Below are 20,273 nucleotides of genomic sequence, written 5' to 3'. Positions count from 1 at the left end.
CATCTTCTGGGTTCACACACAGATTATTTCTACGGTCCCTAATTGGCCCTACTCTTTCCTTAGTTATTCCCTTGCTCTTTACAGATTTAAAAAACCCCTTTGTGTCTTCCTTTTATCTACCCACCAATGCTTTCTCACGCACTCTCTTAGCTTTCCTAATTTCCTTTTTATGTTCCCCCTGCACCTTTTATACTTCTCTAGGAACTCTGCCATACTGAGCCTTTAGTATCTGCAATAAGCTTCTCTGTTTTCTTAATCTTAACCTTTATGTCCCTTGACATCCAAGGTCTCTGGACTTGGTCCCCCCCGTTTGTCTTTACAGGAACATATTTGCCCTGTACTCTTGCTATTTCTTCCTTGAATGCCTCCCACTGCTCTGACACAGTTTTATCTGCAAGTAGCTGCTCCCAGTCCACTTGGGCTATATCGTATTGTATAGCCTTTCCCCAGTTTATAACTTTTATTCCCAGACCAACATTATCCTTTTCCATAACTATCCTAAATCTAACTGAGTTACAGTCACTACCTCCAAAATGCTCCACTACTGATACGCCTTCCACCTGCCCAGGCTCATTTCCAAATATTGAAACAGCCCCCTCCCTTGTTGGGCTTTCTAGAACTGGCTAAAAAAGTTCACCTGGATGCAACTTAAGAATTTTGCTCCCTCTCTAGCTTGCACACTAAAACTATCCCAGTTAATATTTGAGCAGTTAAAATCTCCTAACTTATTATTCTTACACTTCTCTGAAATTTGATCACATATTTGATCCTCTATCTCTCCCTGACTGTTTGGGGACCTATAGTACACACCCAACAGTGTGTTTGCCCCTTTTGCGTTTTTTACTTCTACCCATATGGCCTCATTCGATCATCTCTCCAAGCTATCATCCCTTCTCACTCCTATAATTTATTCCTTGATCAATATTGTGACCCCCCCACCTCCTCTTCTATCCCCCTCTCTACCTCATCTGAATATCCTATAACCAGGAATGTTGAGCTGCCAATCCTGCCCTTTTCGCCAAGTCTTGGTCATAGCCAAGATATCATACTCTCATGTGCCTATCTGTGCCCTCAGCTCATCTGTGTTATCCTCAAGCTCCTTGCATTAAAATATATTCCATTTAACCTTGCTCAATTTACTTCTTTCTTATCCAGACTATGTTTTCCTCTGTTTTCCAGACTCACTTACTAGTGTTTTAACTTCTAATTCCATCTCCGCTTCTCTCCCCTCTGAACTACTTTTCAGGATCCTGCCGCCCCCCCTCCCCCCCCCACCCCACCCCACCACTGCTGCCAATTTAGTTTAAATCCACCCCAACAGCATCAGAAAACCTCCAAGCAAGGATATTGGTCCTGTTCCTATTCAGGTGTAACCCGCCCAACTTATACAGATCCCACCTCCCCCAGAAACAGTCCCAATGCCCCAGGAATCTAAAGCCCTTCTTCCTCCACCATCTCTTCAGCCACATATTCATCTGCTCTATTCTACCGTTCCTATACTCACTACTGTGTGGTACTGGGAGTAATCCAGGGATTGCTACCTTTGAAGTCCTGCTTTTCAATTTCCTACCTAACTCCCAAAAGTCTGCTTGCAGGACCTAATTTCTCTTTCTTCCTATGTTTTTAGTCCCAGCATGGACCACAACCTCTGGCTGTTTACCCTTCCCCTTCAGAATGCCCTGCAGCCACTCCGTGACATCCTTGACCCTGGCACCCAGGAGGCAACATACCATCCTGGAGTCATGCCTAAGGCTCCCTTCACTAGCGAATCCCATACCACTATTGCTCTTCCACACTTCCACCCCCACCCCCACCCCCCCCCACCCCCACCCCCCCCCCACCCCCCCACCCTGAGCAGCTGGACCACCCACAGTGCCATGGGCTTGACTCTGGTTGGCCTCCACAGAGGAATCGTCACTCTCACCATTTTGCAAGGCCGAAAAACAATTTGTGAGTAAGGTGCACTCAGGGGATTCTCTCGATACCTGCCTGGTCCCCTTCTGTCTGGCAGTCACCCATTCCCTCTTTGCTTGCACTTCCTTAAGCTGCAGGGTGACCATGTCCTGTAACGTGCTATCCATGAACCTCTGATCCTCATGAATGCACCATAGTGCCCCCAGCTGCTGCTCAAGCTCCAAAATCTGGAGATCGAGTGGCTTCAATCAGAGGCACCTCTTGCACACATGGTCATCCAGACCGCCTGGAGTGACTAGGATTTCCCACATAGGGCAGGATGTGCAAATCACAGGTCTGAGCTCCCCAGACATATCTTAACTAATTAGAATATGGACCCTTGTTTTTATTTTACCCTTACTCCTAATTGATTATAGATCCTCTAGATAGACTAAATCCTCTAGGTGCTGCTGGCTGCCTGTCCCAGGGTCCTCCTCTCGTTCTCTCCCCTAGGTGCTCAGGGTGGAATTTTCCATGCTCGTTGTCATTGAGTGTCATGGCAACGTGAGTGGACAATATCGCAGGGGGCCCAAAAATCAGTTTGCAATCGTCTGCTCCACCCGCCAATGGCGGGCTGTGTTTCCCATCGCTGCACATCGGGAACTTCATTTCAATACATCTACATATCATTATAGGTCCTGCTTGCCAGAATCATTCCCCCATATCAACTTTACTGCCCACGCCGGTGGGAAAACACGCCAGTGCAGAACATGGCTTGACAAGCATGACGAGCAGAAGTCTGGACTTGCCTTCAGGGCCTTGCTCACCTTGCAGACATCCAAGAAGCAGAAGATGCTGGAGTCCAACAGCAACTGGACCCTGGAGGAACATATCCATTGCATGCTGGATGGATTTATATGGAAATGACTACCACAAAACAGCTCACGAAAGGTGGAAGGTCACTGTTGAGGGTCTGCTATAGATGATCATCGAGGGGGCGGCGAGGAAGGTCCAGCTGTGAGTTGGAGAGGAAGGTGTACCGGAGGGGCTGGGGTTGGGGGAGCGGGGGTATGATGGTGTCGGAAGGGGTGAGGTTGGGAAGGGGGAGGGAGTAGGTGGGGAAGGAGGGTGCAACAGGGGTAACTGAGGAAGTAGGTGCAAGTGGGGAGGAAGGGAAGGAGTTCGGAGGTGGGGAAAGAGTTCAGGGGGAGCAGGACTTCGGGTAGGAGGAGGAGTTCACAGTGGGGAAGGAGTCAGGTGTGAGAAAAGAGTAAGGATGGAGGAAGGAGTAATGGTGGAGGCGGGAGTAAGGGGAGGTGTGCAGGTGAATGTGCAAGGGAGTGGTATGTGGAGTCGATGGCTGCTCCAGGGGAGCGAAATGAGAGTGGGCGTGGTAGGAGGGAATAGTGAAAATGAGAGAGGTCAGAGCAAGCCAGTAGAGTGGGAGGGTGAGAATGCAATGGTAGCGGTAGAAGGGAAACAAGGGAGGTTGGTAGGGATTAACAGGCAGACCCTGAGTATGGGAAGGAGGAGGTCGGGGACGTCAATGTGGATGGGGGTGTGATTCTCAGGAATGTAGGGAACATGCACATTCACCTGGATATCCTGGAAAGAAAAAGGTTCTGGCTGGTAGGTAACATTAGGGAGGTGGAAGGTGATGTCAGGGGTGTCAACAATGATGGGGGAAAGGACATGGGTGACCGGGGGAGGGGAAAGGATGGGGGAGCTAAAGATATACTTCACCAGTACCAGCTTGTAAAATCGAAAGTGAAAAGAGCCTTGTGTAGGGCAGGAACAGGCGCTGCATGGGAGGGCAATCAGTGGGTGAGTGGAGATGCAGCTCAGCTCAGATGGACAGTAGGCAGCATTCAAAATGCTCAGAACCTTGAGCTGAGTGTGATGGAGGAAGGATCCGTGTGCGTAGGAGAGTGCTTGCATGAGACTCCGAAAGACCCTGCCCCACACACACACACACACACACACACACACACCTGTTCCTCCAAAATCACTCGAGGTCAGTGGAGGGATGGGGAATGGGGGGTAATGCAGGGGAAGGACTTGTGAAGCCTGTAAATGAAGCTTAAAGATAACATTAAGCATTATTTAGTGAAAGTGAATATATTTTCAGATTATAAAGTGATATGTGTGCACATGTACAACCATTTGTGATCAGAATTTTTTAACTTTTCTAGGCCTACCACTTCTTTAAGGTGCTGCCCTGACATCCACAGTAGTGGTGGAGACAGTCTGTGCAATGCTCTGTTGCCTCTGATGACTTTGGTCTGCAGTCTCTGGAGAGCCGAGGCTTGCTTTGGCAGTCCTGTGGGCCAGCTGCTCCCTCTGCTTTCGCCGCAGATGCTGCTAGACCTGCTGAGTTTTTCCAGCATTTTCTGTTTTTGTTTCATATTTCCAGCATGCACAGTATTTTGCTTTTATCTTGGAGATAATTAGTGCATGGCAGCAGAATGAAAAGCAGGAGAGAAAGCATTCACGTTGGCATTGAGAGAGGGATAATGTGGTGCAGGATCCTCATGTGGATGTTCGCCACCGACTTCACTGTCGCTGCAGGCATGGTCCACGTCCTCACCAGTCAGCGTGATGGCACACTCCTCAAAGTGATTGAGGGGTTTAACGTGGGCCACGCCACTACCCACCTATCTAGGATCTCCCTCTGCTGATGTGAGCCAGCTTCTCCTGCATGAAACCAGATGGAGAGAGTGTGAGCAGGACACAAGGCAATGAGTGGAATGTTTGTGTGGTGAGTGGAATGATGGATGGGATGAGGACATGAGCTCCAGAGGATATGAGCCTGATGGAGATGTGAGGGTATGTGTGAGAGTTAATGGTGTCATCCCTTGAAGTGTGAGATCCCTGTGGATGAGTTTGTGAGTGTGTGAGTTGAGAGTGATGAGAACAGTGGCTTACTCTTGTGGAACGGATGAGGACATTTATCCTCTTTTGGCACTGGATGGCTGTCCTCTTTTGCAGGGCACTGGGATTGACCACCGCTGCCACTGCTTCCCAAACATAATTGGCGACCTTGCTTGCTGGCCTTTACCCAGAGTGCACATTGCCGTGGGCCTCCACCACATCCAGTGGGCGCTCAAGGGAGGCATCGCTAAATCTCGGGGTAGCATGTTTCCTCCCTTTGGCAGCCATCAGTTCACAGCAGCTTCCTATCTCTTGAAGAGTGCTAAGTCTTTGTAGGGGCAGCCTTTAAATATGGCGCCCGGTTTACTGAAGGCCTGATGTGATGGCGGGGGCGGGTGAATGAGAGGATGTCCGGCCAGAGACCCGGCATATTTCCCGGGAATGCATGAGGAATGAGGCGGGATTGGGACGATGTGTCGTGAAAAGTCACCATTGGGGCCAGTGGGTAAAACATCCTTTTTCCTCCCTGAGACCGCACTTAGTGCAAATCTGGGGTGATTCCACCCTCAGTGTCAGACAAGTACTGTGACAAATCAAAGACAGTCCAGTGGTCAAGAGGGATGGTGAAGCTAAGAGATTTCATGTCAAATCTGACATGCTTTCAAAGGGAGTCACTGAGGTGCGGCATGCAGATAAGAAATAGAACTGGGCCAAGGATAGATCCTTAGGGAACACCAGAGGTAATGGTGTGTGGATAGGAAAAGAAGCCAATGCATGGACCATAAGATAAAGGTCCAAGATTATTAATAGAATTATACACTGGGGTGAATTTTCTTCACCATCAATGGGCTGTAACTGGTAGGGTGTATCTGCCACACATTATTGAACTCACATGACTTTCATTCCATTCATTTCAATGGTATGAAAACCTGCCGGTTCAAAACTGCCAGGAGACCCAGACCCATTGTACTAATCTGCTGATAAGAAAAAGTAGTTTTTAACTGCCCTGTCCCAAAGGCCAATTGCTGTAAAGTACATCCTCAGGTTAATTGTTGCAGTTATTAACGATACATTAAAAATTTTCAGCTAATCGAAGAGAACTAACAGGATTTGAAAAGGATAGGCTCATGCCTGACGAATCTGATTGAACCTGATCAAAGAGTAACAGAGATAGTGGGCAGGAGAATGTTTATGGATGCTATTTATGTGGACTTCTAGAGGCATTTGACAAAGTCCCTCTTCAATTACAAATGCAAGAGGGCATGCCAGGAGCAGCGGCAGGCATACCTAAAAATGAGATGTCAACCTGGTGAAGCTACAACACAAGACTACTTGAATGCCAAACAGCATAAGCAGCAAGTGGTGGACAGAGATAAGCGATTCCACAACCAACAGATCAGATCCAAGCTCTGCAACCCTGCCACATCCAGTCATGAGTGGTGGTAGACAACTAAACAAGTCACTGGAGGAAGATGCTCCACAAATATTCTCATCCTCAGTGATGGAGGAACCCAGTATATCAGTGCAAATGATAAGACATTTGTAACAACCTTCAGCCAGAAGTGCCAAGTGGATGATCCATCTCAACCTCCTTTGGAGGTCCCCAACATCGCAGATGCCAGTCTTCGGCCAATTCGATTCACTCAAAGTGACAACAAGAAACGGCTGAAGGCATTGGATAGTGCAAAGGCTGTGGGCCCTGACAATATTCTGGCAATAACACTGAAGACATGTGCTCCAGAACTTACTGCGCCCCTAGCCAGGCTGTTCCAGTACAGCTACAACACTGGCATCTACCTAGCAATGTGGAAAATTGCCCAGGTATGTCCTGTATACAAAAAACAGGACAAACCCAACCTGGCCAATTATCACCGCATCAGCCTACTTTCGATCAACAGTAAAGTGATGTAAGGGGGTCATCAATAGTCTGTCAAGTGGCACTGGCTTAGCAATAACCTGCTCACTGATGCCCAATTTGGGTTCCGCCAGGGCCACTCAGCTTCTGACCTCATTACAGCCTTGGTTCAAACATGGACAAAAGAGCTGAACTCCCGAGGTAAGGTGAGAGCGACTGCCCTTGACATCAAGGCAGCATTTGACTGAGTGTGGCATCAAGGAGCTCTAGCTAAACTGGAGTCAATGGAAATCAGGAGGAAAACTCTCTGCTGGTGGGAATCATTCCTAGCACAAAGGAAGATGGGTGTGATTGTTGGAGGTCAGTCATCTCCGCTCCAGGACATCACTGCAGGAGTTCCTCAGGATAGTGTCCTAGTCCCAACAATCTTCAACTGCTTCATAAATGACCTTCCTTCCATCATAAAGTCAGAAATGGGGATGTTCACTGATGATTTTAAAATATTTAGCACCATTCGCGACTCCTCAGATACTGAAGCAGTCCATATCCAAATGCAGCAAGACCTGGACAATATCCAGGCTCGGGCTGACAAGTGGCAAGTAACATTCAGGCAATGTGTCAGGCAATGACCATCTCCAGCAAGACAGAATCTAACCATCACCCCTTGAAATTCAATGGCATTACCATCGCTGAATCCTCCACTATCAACATCCTGGGGGTTACCATTGACCAGAAACGAAATGGACTAGCCATATAAATACTGTGGCTACAAGAGCAGGTCAGAGGCTAGGAATCCTCTGGTGAGTAACTCACCTCCTGATTCCACAAAGCCTGTCCACCATCTACAAGGCACAAGTCAGGACTGTGATGGAAAACTCTCCACTTGCCTGGATGAGTGCAGCTCCCACAACACTCAAAAAGCTTGACACCATCCAGCACAAAGCAGCCGCTTGATTGGCACCTCATCCACAAAATGTCACTCCTTCCACCACCGACACACAGTGACAGTAGTGTCCATCTACAAGATGCACTGCAGGAACTCACCAAGGTTTCTTCGGCAGCACGGACAAGGGCAACAGATACATGGAAGCTCCCGTCCAAGCCACTCACCATTCTGACTTGGAAATATATCACCGTTCCTTCACTGGCATTGGGCCAAAATCCTGGAACTCCCTTCCTAACAGCACTGTGGGTGTACCTACACCACAAGGAATTCAGTGGTTCAAGAAGGCAGCTCACTAACACCTTCTCAAGGGCAATTAGGGATGGGCAATAAATGCTGGTCTAGCCAGCGATGCCCACATCCCGTAAATGAGTAGAAAAAAGAAATTAACTGAAGTCAAAACTCAATGGAATTGACAATAAATTATTGACCTGGTTAGGAAATTGGCTGAGAATCAGGGAACAGAGAGCAGAGATAATGGGCAGGTACCCTAACTGGTAGCATGTGACTAGTGTGTTCCACAAGGATCTGTGTTGGATCCTTAACTATTCACCGCATTTGCTTACAACTTAGATGATGGGATTAGAAAGCCACATATCAAAATTTGCTAATTTGGGGGTATTGTAAACAGTTTAAATGCAAGCATAATATTACAAAGAGATATTGATGAATTCAGCGAATGGACAAAACTGTGGCAAATGGATTTCACTTCAGGAAATGTAAGGTCTTCAGGATAGAACAGGGTTTATAAATCCTAAAAAGCTTGAAACAGTGAAGGTCCAAGGACACATGGCAGTCCAGGGACATAGCTCATTAAAATATCATGGACAGGTACAGAATATAATCAAGATAAAAGCAAAATACTGCAGCTGCTGGAAATCTGAAACAAAAACAGAAAATGCTGGAAAAACTCGTCAGTTCTAACAGCATCTGTGGAGAATAAAGCAGAGTTAACGTTTCAAGTCCTTATGACTCTTCTCCACAGCTCTTTAACTCCCCCACAAGTCACACTCCATCCTGACGTGGAAATATATTGCCATTCCTTCATCATCACTAGGCCAAAATCTTGGGTCTCCCTACCTCACATCACCATGGAGTACCTTCACTACATGGACTGCTGCAGTTCAAGAAGTGGCCCACCATCACCTTCTCAAGGTCAAATAGGGATGGACAATAAATGTTGGACTTGCCAGCGATGCCCACATCCGGTGAATGAATTAAAAATAAACTGATCCAAAAGAGTGGTGCTGGGAGTGTCAGTCTAAGTTTTGTTTTCAAGTATCCAGAGTGAGATCTGAACCCACAGCCTTTAACCTTAGAGTTAAACATGCTAACTTACTAAGCCATAGCTAAGGCCTTTAACTTAATTGGTAAACTTGCATGTTTGTTTGTCGGTGAAGCTGCCCTGTGTGTGACACTAAAATATGAGGAGGAACTTGCCACAAATCATCCATGTAGCAAGGCCTCATTAAACAAGCCACAAAACAGTTGAAAACCGACCACATAAACTCTAAGGAAAAGTGCTGAAAAGGAAGGTGAGAGGGCAGAGCCTTGACTCGAGAACCCACTTCCTCAAGGTAGCTAAAAGCAAAATACTGCAGATGCTGGAAATCTGAAATGAAAATAGAAAATGTAATGGAGTCATGTTGGACTCAAAATTTGAACTCTTTCTCCCCACAGATGCTGGCCAGGCCTGCTGAGTTTTTCCAGCATTTTCTGTCTTTACTTCCTCAGGGTAACTCTTGTCTTCTCTGCCAAAGATCTATGGCTCCAGATTTAGACTGTTGAGTTGATCTGAGGCCACACAAATTATGAAGCCTGGCAGACACCATCCTCATTTCAAGGGACTGTGGATGACAACAATGACTAAGTAAAGTTTCAGCTTTATTTCTGAGTAGATTTATATTTTAAGCTGAGCACAAGTGAACCATTTGGTAAAGACTGTAACTCTGCCCAATCAGTAAATGTCTGAAGATAAAAGCAAAATGCTGCAGATGTTGAAAATCTGAAATAAAAACAGAAAATGCTGGAAAAATTCAGCAGGTCTGACAGCGTGTGTGGAGAGAGAAGCAGAGTCAACGTTTAGAGTCTACTCAAAACATTTTCTCTGCACACATACTGCCAGACCTGCTGAGCTTTTCCAGCATTTTCTGTTAATGTCTGAAGATACTTGGCCTCTAATTAAGTGCTGCTGCCTGGTCATTGACTGGATGGAGATGTCTGGTCTGTGATTGGGTGAAGATGTTTGGTTTCTCACTGCAAACCCTTGGACCCTGCAAGTCCGGACCCTTGGATTACAATTGGGTGAAGATGCCTGTCTCTGATTGGGGGATTTACTGACCTATGATTGGTTGGAGACGCTTTTCTCTGATTGGGGGGGCGTGTCTAGATAACTGGTCTATGATTGGATGGAGTTGCCCAGTTTATGATTGGATGATGGTGACTGGTCTGTGATTGGAGGGAGATGAATGGTCCGTGATTGGACGAGGTTGACTGTGATTGGATGGGGATGACTGGTCTGTGATTAGGTGAGGAAGTGTGGTTTCTGATTGGCTGAAGATGCCAGTTCTGTGATTGGATAACAAAAATTTGGTCTTTGATTGAGTGACGATGACTTGGTGATTGGATACTGACAGACCCATGGGTTTCGCCAATCAGTTTACATCTTTATTTGTGGTCTGGTCTCAACATTGCCAATCAGCTGCTTGCTTACTGCATATCCTAGCAACACAGTAAACAATGCGGCGGCCGGGACTGAAGTCTCGGACACTGCCCAGCACCGAAGGCAGAGTAACCCGCTTAGGGCTGGAGCACTGGGGACCGGATAGCTGGAGACATTGGTCAGCGAGGGAGAGGACTTGCTGCCTGGTCACTGCTCCGCACTGGAAGAGAGTGACTGAGGCACTAGTCAGTGTGGGGCAGGATTTTGGGCAGTGGACAGTGTGAGATAGGATCTAGGCCAGTGGTCAGTGGCAGGGTGAGTAAGTGGTCTGAGAAGTGGGTGTTGTGAATACAATGAGCTCCCCACTTGCATCTCTAGGAAAGTTAAAGAAAGTCTCGCTGCTCCTGCCGGAGCTGCAGGATCACAGGTGAGTGAGGCCTCGCTCCTTCCTCCATTCTGTTCTTTCAAAGACCCGCAATGTATGCTCTCTATTTCCATATAAAGAAGGACTGTGTGACGAAAGTTGGCAGGTATGATTTGGTGGGCATCATGGAGACATGGGTGCAAGGGGATCAGGACTGGAAGCTAAATATCCAAGGATATACATACTATCGAAAAGATAGGCAGGTTGGCAGAGGGGGTAGGGTTGCTTTGTTAGTAAGAAAATAAATTAAGTCGATAGCAAGAAATGACGTAGGGTCAGATGATGTAGAATCTGTGTGGGTAGAGTTGAGGAACCACAAAGGTAAAAAACCATAATGGGAGTTATGTACAGGCCTCCAAACAGTGGTCAGGATGTGGGGCACAAGGTACACCAGGAGATAGAAAAGGCGTGTAAGAAAGGCAAGGTTACAGTGATCGTGGGGGATTTCAATATGCAGATAAACTGGGAAAATCAGGCTGGTAGTGGATCCCAAGAAAAGGAATTTGTGGAATGTCTACGAGATGGCTTTTTGGAGCAGCTTGTGGTGGAGCCCACTAGGGAACAGGCAATTCTAGATTTAGTGATGTGTAATGAGGCAGATTTGATAAAGGAGCTTAAGGTGAAGGAACCCTGAGGAGGAAGTGACCATAATATGATAGAATTTACCCTCCGATTTGAGAGGAAAAAGCTGGAATCAAATGTAACAGTATTACAGTTGAATAAAGGCAACTACAGAGGCATGAGGGAGGAGCTGGCCAGAATTGATTTGGAGATGAGCCTAGCAGGAAAGACAGTGGAACAGCAATGGCAGGAGTTTCTGGGAGTAATTTGGGAGACACAGCAAAAATTCATCCCTAGGAAGAAGAAGCATACTAAAGGGAGGATGAGGCAACCATGGCTGACAAGGGAAGCCAGGGACAGCATAAAAACTAAAGAGAAAGGATACAATGCGGCAAAGAGCAGTGAGAAATCAGGGGATTGGGAAGCCCACAAAGACTAACAGAGGACAACTAAAAAAAGAAATAAGGAGGGAGAAGATTACATATGAGGGTAAAGTGGCCAGTAATATAAAAGAAGATTGCAAGATATATAAAGGGTAAGAGAGAGGCAAAAGTGGACATTGGGCCGCTGGAAAATGAGGCTGGAGAAGTAGTAGTGGGGAACAAAGAAATGGTGGAGGAACTGAATAGGTACTTTGCGTCAATCTTCACAGTGGAAGACGAGTAACATCCCCAAAGTTCAAGAGAGTCGGGGGGCAGAGGTGAGTATGGTGGCCATTACCAAGGAGAAGATGCAAGGAAAACTGAAAGGTCTGAAGGTGGATATATCACCTGGACCAGATGGATTACACCCCAGAGTTCTGAAGGAGATAGCTGAAGAGATAGTGGAGGCGTTAGTGGTGATTTTTCAGGAATCACTGAAGTCAGGGTGGGTCCCAGAGGACTGGAAAATCGCTAATGTAACCCCCCGTTTAAGAAGGGAGTGAGGCAAAAGACAGGAAATTACAGGCCGATTAGCCTGACCTTGGTTGTTGGTAAGATTTTAGAGTCCATTATTAAGGATGAGATTTCAGAATACTTGGAAGTGCATTGTAAAATGGGGCAAAGTCAGCATGGTTTCATTAAGGGGAGGTCGTGCCTGACAAATCTGTTAGAATTCTTTGAGGAGGTAACGAGTAGGTTAGACAAAGGAGAGCCAATGGATGTTATCTACTTGGACTTCCAGAAGGCCTTTGACAAGGTGCCGCACAGGAGGCTGCTCAGTAAAATAAGAGTCCATGGTGTTAGAGGCAAGGTACTAGCATAGATAGAAGATTGGCTGTCTGGCAGGAGGCAGAGAGTGGGGATCAGGGGGTCCTTCTCAGGATGGCGGCTGGTGACTAGTGGAGTTCCGCAGGGGTCAGTGTTGGGGCCACAACTTTTCACTTTATACATTAATGATCTAGATGAAGGCACTGAGGGCATCCTGGCTAAGTGTGCAGATGATACAAAGATAGGTGGAGGGACAGGTAGTATTGAGGAAGCGGGGAGGCTGCAGAAGGATTTCGACAGGTTAGGAGAATGGGCAAAGAAGTGGCAGATGGAATACAAACGTAGGGAAACGTGAGGTCATGCACTTTTGTAGGAAGAATAGAGGCATAGACTATTTTCTAAATGGGGAGAGAATTCAGAACTCTGGAATGCAAAGGGACTTGGGAGTCCTAGTCCAGGATTCTCTTAAGGTTAACTTGCATGTTGAGTCGGTAGTTAGGAAGGCAAATGCAATGTTGGCATTTATTTCGAGAGGACTAGAATATAAAAGCAGGGATGTGCTGCTGAGGCTTTATAAGGCTTTGGTCAGATCACATTTAGAAGTCTGAGCAGTTTTGGGCCCCGTATCTCAGGAATTTGTCACGTAGTACTGAAAGCGTGCTGCCCTGTCAGAGATGCCAAGGATCAAAGTTCTTTTGGCATTATTGGAAGAAGAGTAAGGAAGTTCCCCCCAGGTTCATGGCCAAAATTTACACCTCAGCTAAGATCAATTTAAAAGAAAGAGCAGGTTATCTGGTCAGCTGTCTCATTGTTGTTTGTGGGAGCTTACAGTATTTCCTACATTACAACAACCATTCCATTTAAAAATACTTAATTGGCTGTAAAGCATTTTGGGACATTTTAAGGTCTTGAAAGGTGCTACATAAATACAATTTATCTACCTGTCTGTACAATCTTGTGTATTAATATTAAGATAGAAGGATCTATGGGATGTTGTCATGTACACTAAGGAAGATAGTATAACCACAGATTCCAATTTCCTCAATGGATATTAAGTCACACAGAGAATGAATAGGCAGCATTTAGAGTCTTACTAAAAATACTAGCACCTGAACTTGGCTTGCAGTCTGAGCATGCAGTTTTGGTTCTGGATTTCTCCCCGGCTACATGGAAAAATATATGTATTATCATTTCACAGAATATGATCCTCAAACTGCACCTGTGGGGCTTGTGGACTCTGATAGTATCCCAGAGTCCGATGAAAGGGAAATTTAGTTTGAAATTAAGGAGGATGAGTGAGTCATAGTACATGAAGCAAAGAGTGGATCCTAGGTTAATGTTTGAGGTTCTTGTCTTTCAGATGAGAGTTTGAACTCAGGCCCTATCTATTTGATTGAGATCTTAGGATTTCCTAGAGCGCTTTGTGGCCAAAGAAGTACTTTTTGAAGTGAATCATTGTTGTTATTAAGGAAAGCCAGCAAGATCAGACAAACAGCAATGATAGCAAAGACAGGCTAATCTGTTTTAGTAATGTTGTGAGGGTCGAATTTTGGGCAAGACACCTGGGAAGACTCCCCTGCTCTTCCAATTGTACGATAGGATCTTTAAAATCTCATCTGAAAGATGGCACCTCTGACAGTGCAACACTTACTCAGTATTGCCGTGAATTGTCAGCCAAGTTTATGTGCTCAAGTCTGTAGGAGAAGGCTTAAACCCATGACTTGCTGATTCAGAAATGAGGATGCTCCACTGGATAAAGATAACACTTTTAATTTGGCTAAATGTACTGTGTGTGAGGTGTTTTTGTGCAGCATGAACACTTGCTCGTTTTCAAGAGATTTTCTGCTTTTTTGCTTTCTCTCACCACTAGTGGATGAGAGGACAGATTGCAGATAAGTCAGTAAAGCCTCTACACTGCCATGTGAAATATCAACCACCCATCAATAACCATTCCCAATGTTATATTAGATAGAATTACATCAAATGTACAGCATGGCAACAGGCCATTTGGCCCAGTTGGTCTATGCCAGGGTTTATGCTGCTCATAAGCTTCTTCCTAACCACCATTACCCCCTCCCCCCCCCACCCCCCACCACACCCCCCAACTTCCTCTCACCTTATCAACATATGTGTTTATTTAGCTTCCCCTTAAATGTAGTAATGCTGTTCGCCTCAGCCTCTCTTGTGTTAACAAGTTCCACACTTTGGGTAAAGAAATTTCTCCTGAATTCCCTGTTTGATTTCATAGTAAGAAACTTGGATTTATGTAAAAATTATTTGTGCAGGTGATTAAATTCAACACTGTCACACAACACCTAGGGAGTAGCTTTCCTGTAAGATATGGCTGACAGTGAATCAGCATCCCATCCCTTCCTGTTTTACAGACTGACAGGCTGTGGTTTTGCTATTGCTAACTTCGCACAACAGCAAAAGAGAAATTTCACCTCCCCTTCCCCAGCACATCAATATTTTTTGTCTTCCTGTTTGTTCATAATGACAGAATTCCAATGTTTTTCACGATTGTCTTCACTTCAGAATAATACTTTCTAATCATTCAAAATTAGTATTTTCAGCTGTCCTTTTAACTTCAACATTATTTCCCTTTTCTTGAGACCAAGTGGATAGTAATTGCCTGCCAACAATTCAATCTTCTCCCCTTTCCTGGTTCCAGAAGTACTGTTTGTCTCTCTCTTTCCACCCCCAGCCCCCGTTTCCCCACTATATCATCTTTAAGAGACAGTCTGGACAATGAGTATTGGTCATTCTCTGGAGCCATCACATTTGAACTGATCTAACCTCACGCATACAGCACCTGTCCATGGGTAACAGTCAGGAGAAAGACCTCCAGCTGTACGGTCAAAGGCTAGAGTTTAAACCATGGGGTCATAAAGTCTAGTAGCTTTACGGTGTTCTGTAAAAGAAAGAAAGATTTGCATTTTTTAGCTCCTTTCACAGCCTTGGGACATCTGAAAGTGCCTTACACCCAATGAAGTACTTTTGAATTTGCAGTGTCAGTTGTAACTTGGAAAACACAGCAGTTAATTTTGTGTCCTGTAAATTCCCATCAACAGCAATGAAATAATGACTGGTCTCACTGATGTTGCTTGAAGGATAAATGTTGGGCAGGACACTGGGGAGAACTCACCTGTTCTTCCAATAGTGCCATGAGATCTTACATGGTCACTTATTTAATCTCTCATCAGAAAGGTGGCACTTTTGACAGTGTGGTACTCCTTTAGTACTGCACTGGGAATGTCAAGTTGAATTATGGGACTCAAGTTTCTGGAATAGCGGCTTAAATCCACAAGCTCCTTGCGCAGAGTCAAATTACTATTGAGACACAGCTAACGCCTCTAAACCAATTGTGAACCAATTGTACTTGTATATAGTTATTCTTCATTTTGTACGTTCAGAAATATTTTTCCTCTTTCTATTCAAATCGTGGAATAGAGAAAGAGTGGAGCTGTCAGTACTGCCTCATTGGGCTTATTGTTTTAATTTCTTTTGGTGTGTTTTCCACAGCAAACAAGCAGTGTGCTTTGAAAAGGACTGCTACACAGGTAAGGAAGGTAAACTTTCACAGAGACTTTCAATATCTAATCCCGACGTATACTATTGCCACAGTAGCCAACAGAAGCTGCTGAATAGTCTCACTGCCAGGGCCAACCTGTGGCTGTGCATCATTAGAGGTCATCACCACATCCTGTCTAATGGTCCTGTGGATAGTGACATTTTCCACTGTGGGATTGACTCCTGTCTATGTTGAGCAAACTGACCACTGGACTGGAGAGGCAAAGGTCAGCTGATCATTGTTATGATCTCTACTGAAAAATGCCGGTGTGCATATTGGTGCAGACAAGATTGAGCTCTGCTCTGACTCCTCCATCATGCTTCTCCCTAGTAATGGTGTAGTCTATTGTTATTTTGTTGTATGGAGACTGGAGAAACTGAGGTAGGTCTCTTTAGAACAGAGAGATTTAGAGGAGGAGATTTGCTAGAGGCATTCAAAACTATGAATGTATTATGAAGGAGTAAATGAGGAAAAACTGTTTCCAATGGCAGAAGTGCCCGTAACCAGAGGACATAGATTTAATATCATTGTCAAAAAATCCTAGAGACAACATGAGGAAACCTTTTACTTACTGTTTTGAACTGAATGTGCTGCCTGAAAGGATGATGGAGGCAGATTCAATAGTAACAGTCAAAAGACAAAATAAAAGGATAAACACTTGAAGGTTAAAAAAATTACAGGACAATAGTGAAAGAGCAGGGAAGTAGGACAAATTGGATAGCCTTACCAAAGAGTATGCACAGGATGGTAGTCCAAATGGCCTCACTCTGTGCTGCATGCTGGGAAGCACAGTGGTCCATTACAGTTTCCTTCCACATCACGCCTGGGTGGTTGCAATAAAAGTATTACATATTTTTTGTAGCCTGTCAAGGACCTAAAAGGATTGCCTGTCTCCCTCCTCACCTGTTTTCAGAATTGGATATTGGAAAAACAATGTGACAACACAGAATACAAGGGTCAAGAGAAGTGGTAGAGAGATGGGGCTGGGTGGCAACATTCAGGTCCCGTCGAGGTAAGGAGCAGAGATGGATGAGGTCCAAAAATACCGTAACCGGTCAGTATGTCAGTATCCCGACCCCGTTCCTGGCACTGGCTATTTTGGCAACCAGTTGGACTAATCAAGATTGTGGGTTAGCACTGTGATTGGAGGCTGCCTGGGATTTTTCAGTTGGCCTCCAGTTTCCCAGTGTGATGGGGAGAAGTTCAACTGTCTGGATCAGGCACTGAGCAAAGGCCAGAGGGCCAGTGCTCAGGCAGGTGTACAGGCCCTCTCTGCCTGCCTGGAGGCAGTTGCAGCCAAAGGCAACCCTTTAGAGCCTCTGGTGGACTGGTTGCTTTTTCTGTTTGTTAATTTTTTTTAAAAGCCTCCAATTGACCCTTTAGGTTCAAGAGCCTCCTTAAAACCCTTTTGTGGACTTTACCCCCAGATTCCCAGTTTAACTCCAGAGTCTGTCTCTCTACCCTGCTTCATGGACAGCAGTGATTGCTTTGCTAAATGTGTGTAAGTGTGGACTTAGGAGGCTTGTACTGGAAACAATGTTTTTGCACTTGTGCTGAGCTCTCTGCACACCTTGTAAAGTCAGCAATGTTCCTACTTTGTGAGCTCAATGCACATCAACAGGAGGGTGAAAACCCAACCAAGAACGGAACAAGATTCCACTCAACACATATTGATCATTGTACTCTGACTGCCTTGCCTGATAAGGTAGTTTTGATGTGCACATTAAGGTATGTTGTTGAGACGGTGTTGAAGAAACTCAGTGTTTAACCCTTGCTGTTTTGGCCCCTTAAAACATTTGTCTCTTCCAACAGATGATGAGGCTGCGTTGCTGACTGAGATCCTGCCTCCTTTATCATGGGCACACTCCTCAACAGCTTCTACTTCCTCCTCATCATCAAGATCAAAGACAAAAGGTATGACTCCATGACACAAGGACCGTGAAACACAGAACGGAGATACAAACATGAACTTACGAACGCATGAACACACAAACAATGAACATACAAACATACAAATTAGGAGCGGGAGTAGGTCATTCAGCTTCTCAAGCCTGCTTCGCTATTCAATAAGATCATGGCTGATCTGACTGCGTCCTCAACTCCATTTTCCTTCCTACACCCAATACACTTTGACTCCCTTGTCAATCAAGAATCTAACTCAGTAAATGAATGCAGCTTTGAAACTGAGTGCGTACTTGAGAGTTTGGTGACTGGGGAAGTTTAAAGTGTTAATCTTGTTCTTGGAAAATCTAGTTTAGTCTGTAATTAGCAGTAATTGGAAAGTACTCTGTAAGTAGACTAAGTCTCTTTCTTCCACAGACTCTCAACCCTCCGGGAGAAAAAAATTCTCCTCATCTCCATTTTAAATGGGAGACCCCTTATTTTTAAACTGTGCCCCCTGGTTCTAGTCTCTCCCACAAGGGGAAATATCCTTGCAGCATCCACCCTTCAAGTCCCCTCAAGCTCTTAGATGTTTCACTAAGATGGCCTCTCATTCTTCCAAACTCCAATGGATACAGACCCAACCTGTCCAACCTTTCCTAATAGGATAACCCCTTCATCTCAGGAATCAGTCAAGTGAAGAATGGCCAGTCAGAGTAGAAATAGCAGGATATATCGGATGAATACGTGGCTGAAGAGATGGTGTGAAGGGGAGGGTTTCAGGTTCCTGGGGCATTGGGACTAATTCTGAGGGAGGTGGGACCAGTACAAACTGGACAGGTTACACCTGATGTCCTAGGGGGAATATTTGCTAGAGTGGTTGGGGAGAGTTTAAACTAAAATGGCAGTGGGGTGAGAACCTATGCAAGGAGTCAGAGGAGGGGAATCAAAAACAAGAACAAAAGACAGAAAGCAGAATAAGAAAAGTGATAGAGAAATCAGGGGCAAGAATCAAACAGGGCCTCAGTGAAAAATAATGGGAACAGGACAAGTAATGTTAAAAAGACAAGCCTTAAGGCTTTGTGCCTTAACATGAGGAGCATTCGCAATAAAGTAGATGAATTAACCGCGCAAATAGATGTAAGTAGGTATGATATAGTCGGGATTACGGAGTCATGGTTGCAGGGGGACCAGGGATGGGAACTGAACATCCAGGTGTATTCAGTATTTAGGAAGGACAGACAAAGAGGAAAAGGCGGTGGAGTTGCATTGCTGGTTAAAGAGGAAATTAACACAATAGTGAGGAAAGTTATTAGCTCCGACGATGTGGAATCTGTATGGGTAGAGCTGAGTAACACTAAGGGGCAGAAAACGTTAGTGGGCGTTGTATATAGACCCCCAAACTGTAGTAGTGATGTTGGGAATGGCATTAAACAGGAAAGTAGAGACGCATGTAATAAAGGAACATCTGTAATTATGGGTGACTTTAATATGCATATAGATTGGGCAAATCAAATTAGTAACAATACCGTAGAGGAGGAATTCCTGGAGTGTATACAGAATATTTTTCTGGACCAATATGTTGACGAACCAACGAGAGAACAAGCCATCCTAGACTGGGTATTGTGTAATGAGAAAGAAATAATTGGCAATCTAGTTGTGCGAGGCCCCTTGGGGAATGAGTGACCATAATATGATAGAATTCTTCATCAAGATGGAGAGTGACATAGTTGGGTCCTGAATCTTAATAAAGGAAACTACGATGGTATGAGGTGTGAGTTGGCTATGATGGATTAGGAAATGTTACTTAAAGGGTTGACAGCGGTTAGGCAATGGCAAACATTCAAAGAGTGCATGGGTGAACTGCAACACTTGTTTATTCCTGTCTGGCGCAAAAGTAAAACAGGAAAGGTGGCCAAAATATGGCTTACAAGGGAAATTAGAGATAGTATTAAATGCAAGGAAGAGGCATACAAATTAGCCAGAAAAAACAACAGACCTGAGGATTGGGAGCAGTTTAGAATTCAGCAAAGGAGGACCAATGGATTGATAAAGAAGGGGAAAATAGAGTACGAGAGTGAGCTTGCAGGGAACATAAAAGCTGACTGTAAACGTTTCTATAGGTATGTGAAGAGAAAAAGATTGGTGAAGACAAATGTCACCCTTACAGTCAGGAACAGGGGAATTTATAATGGGGAGCAAAGAAATGGTTGACCAACTAAATACATACTTTGGTTCTGTCTTCACAAAGGAGAACAATAATAACACACCAGAAATGTTGGGGAACACAGGGTTTAGTGAGAGGGAGGAACTGAAAGAAATCAGTATTAGTAGGGAAATGGTGTTGGGAATATTGATGGGATTGAAGGCCAATAAATCCCCAGGGCCTGATAATCTACATCCCAGGAAGTGGCCCTAGAAA

General features: G+C 45.1%; 1 protein-coding gene across 1 annotated transcript in view; it reads left to right on the top strand.

Moving 5' to 3' along the window:
• Positions 1-10,368: 10,368 nt before the first annotated feature.
• Positions 10,369-20,273, top strand: part of ubxn11 (UBX domain protein 11) — an 89,912-nt gene continuing 80,007 nt past the window's right edge. The window contains exons 1-3 of the mRNA XM_041213231.1: positions 10,369-10,651; positions 15,922-15,959; positions 17,783-17,884. Coding sequence (XP_041069165.1) covers positions 10,578-10,651; positions 15,922-15,959; positions 17,783-17,884 — 214 coding nt within the window. The 5' untranslated portion in view covers positions 10,369-10,577. The remainder of the gene's footprint in view (positions 10,652-15,921; positions 15,960-17,782; positions 17,885-20,273) is intronic.

Source organism: Carcharodon carcharias, chromosome 19 (genome assembly GCF_017639515.1).
Source record: "Carcharodon carcharias isolate sCarCar2 chromosome 19, sCarCar2.pri, whole genome shotgun sequence".
NCBI classification, from domain to species: Eukaryota; Metazoa; Chordata; class Chondrichthyes; order Lamniformes; family Lamnidae; genus Carcharodon; species Carcharodon carcharias.
The sequence above is the reverse complement of the archived record's forward strand: the minus strand, read 5'-3'. Positions and strand labels throughout refer to the sequence as shown.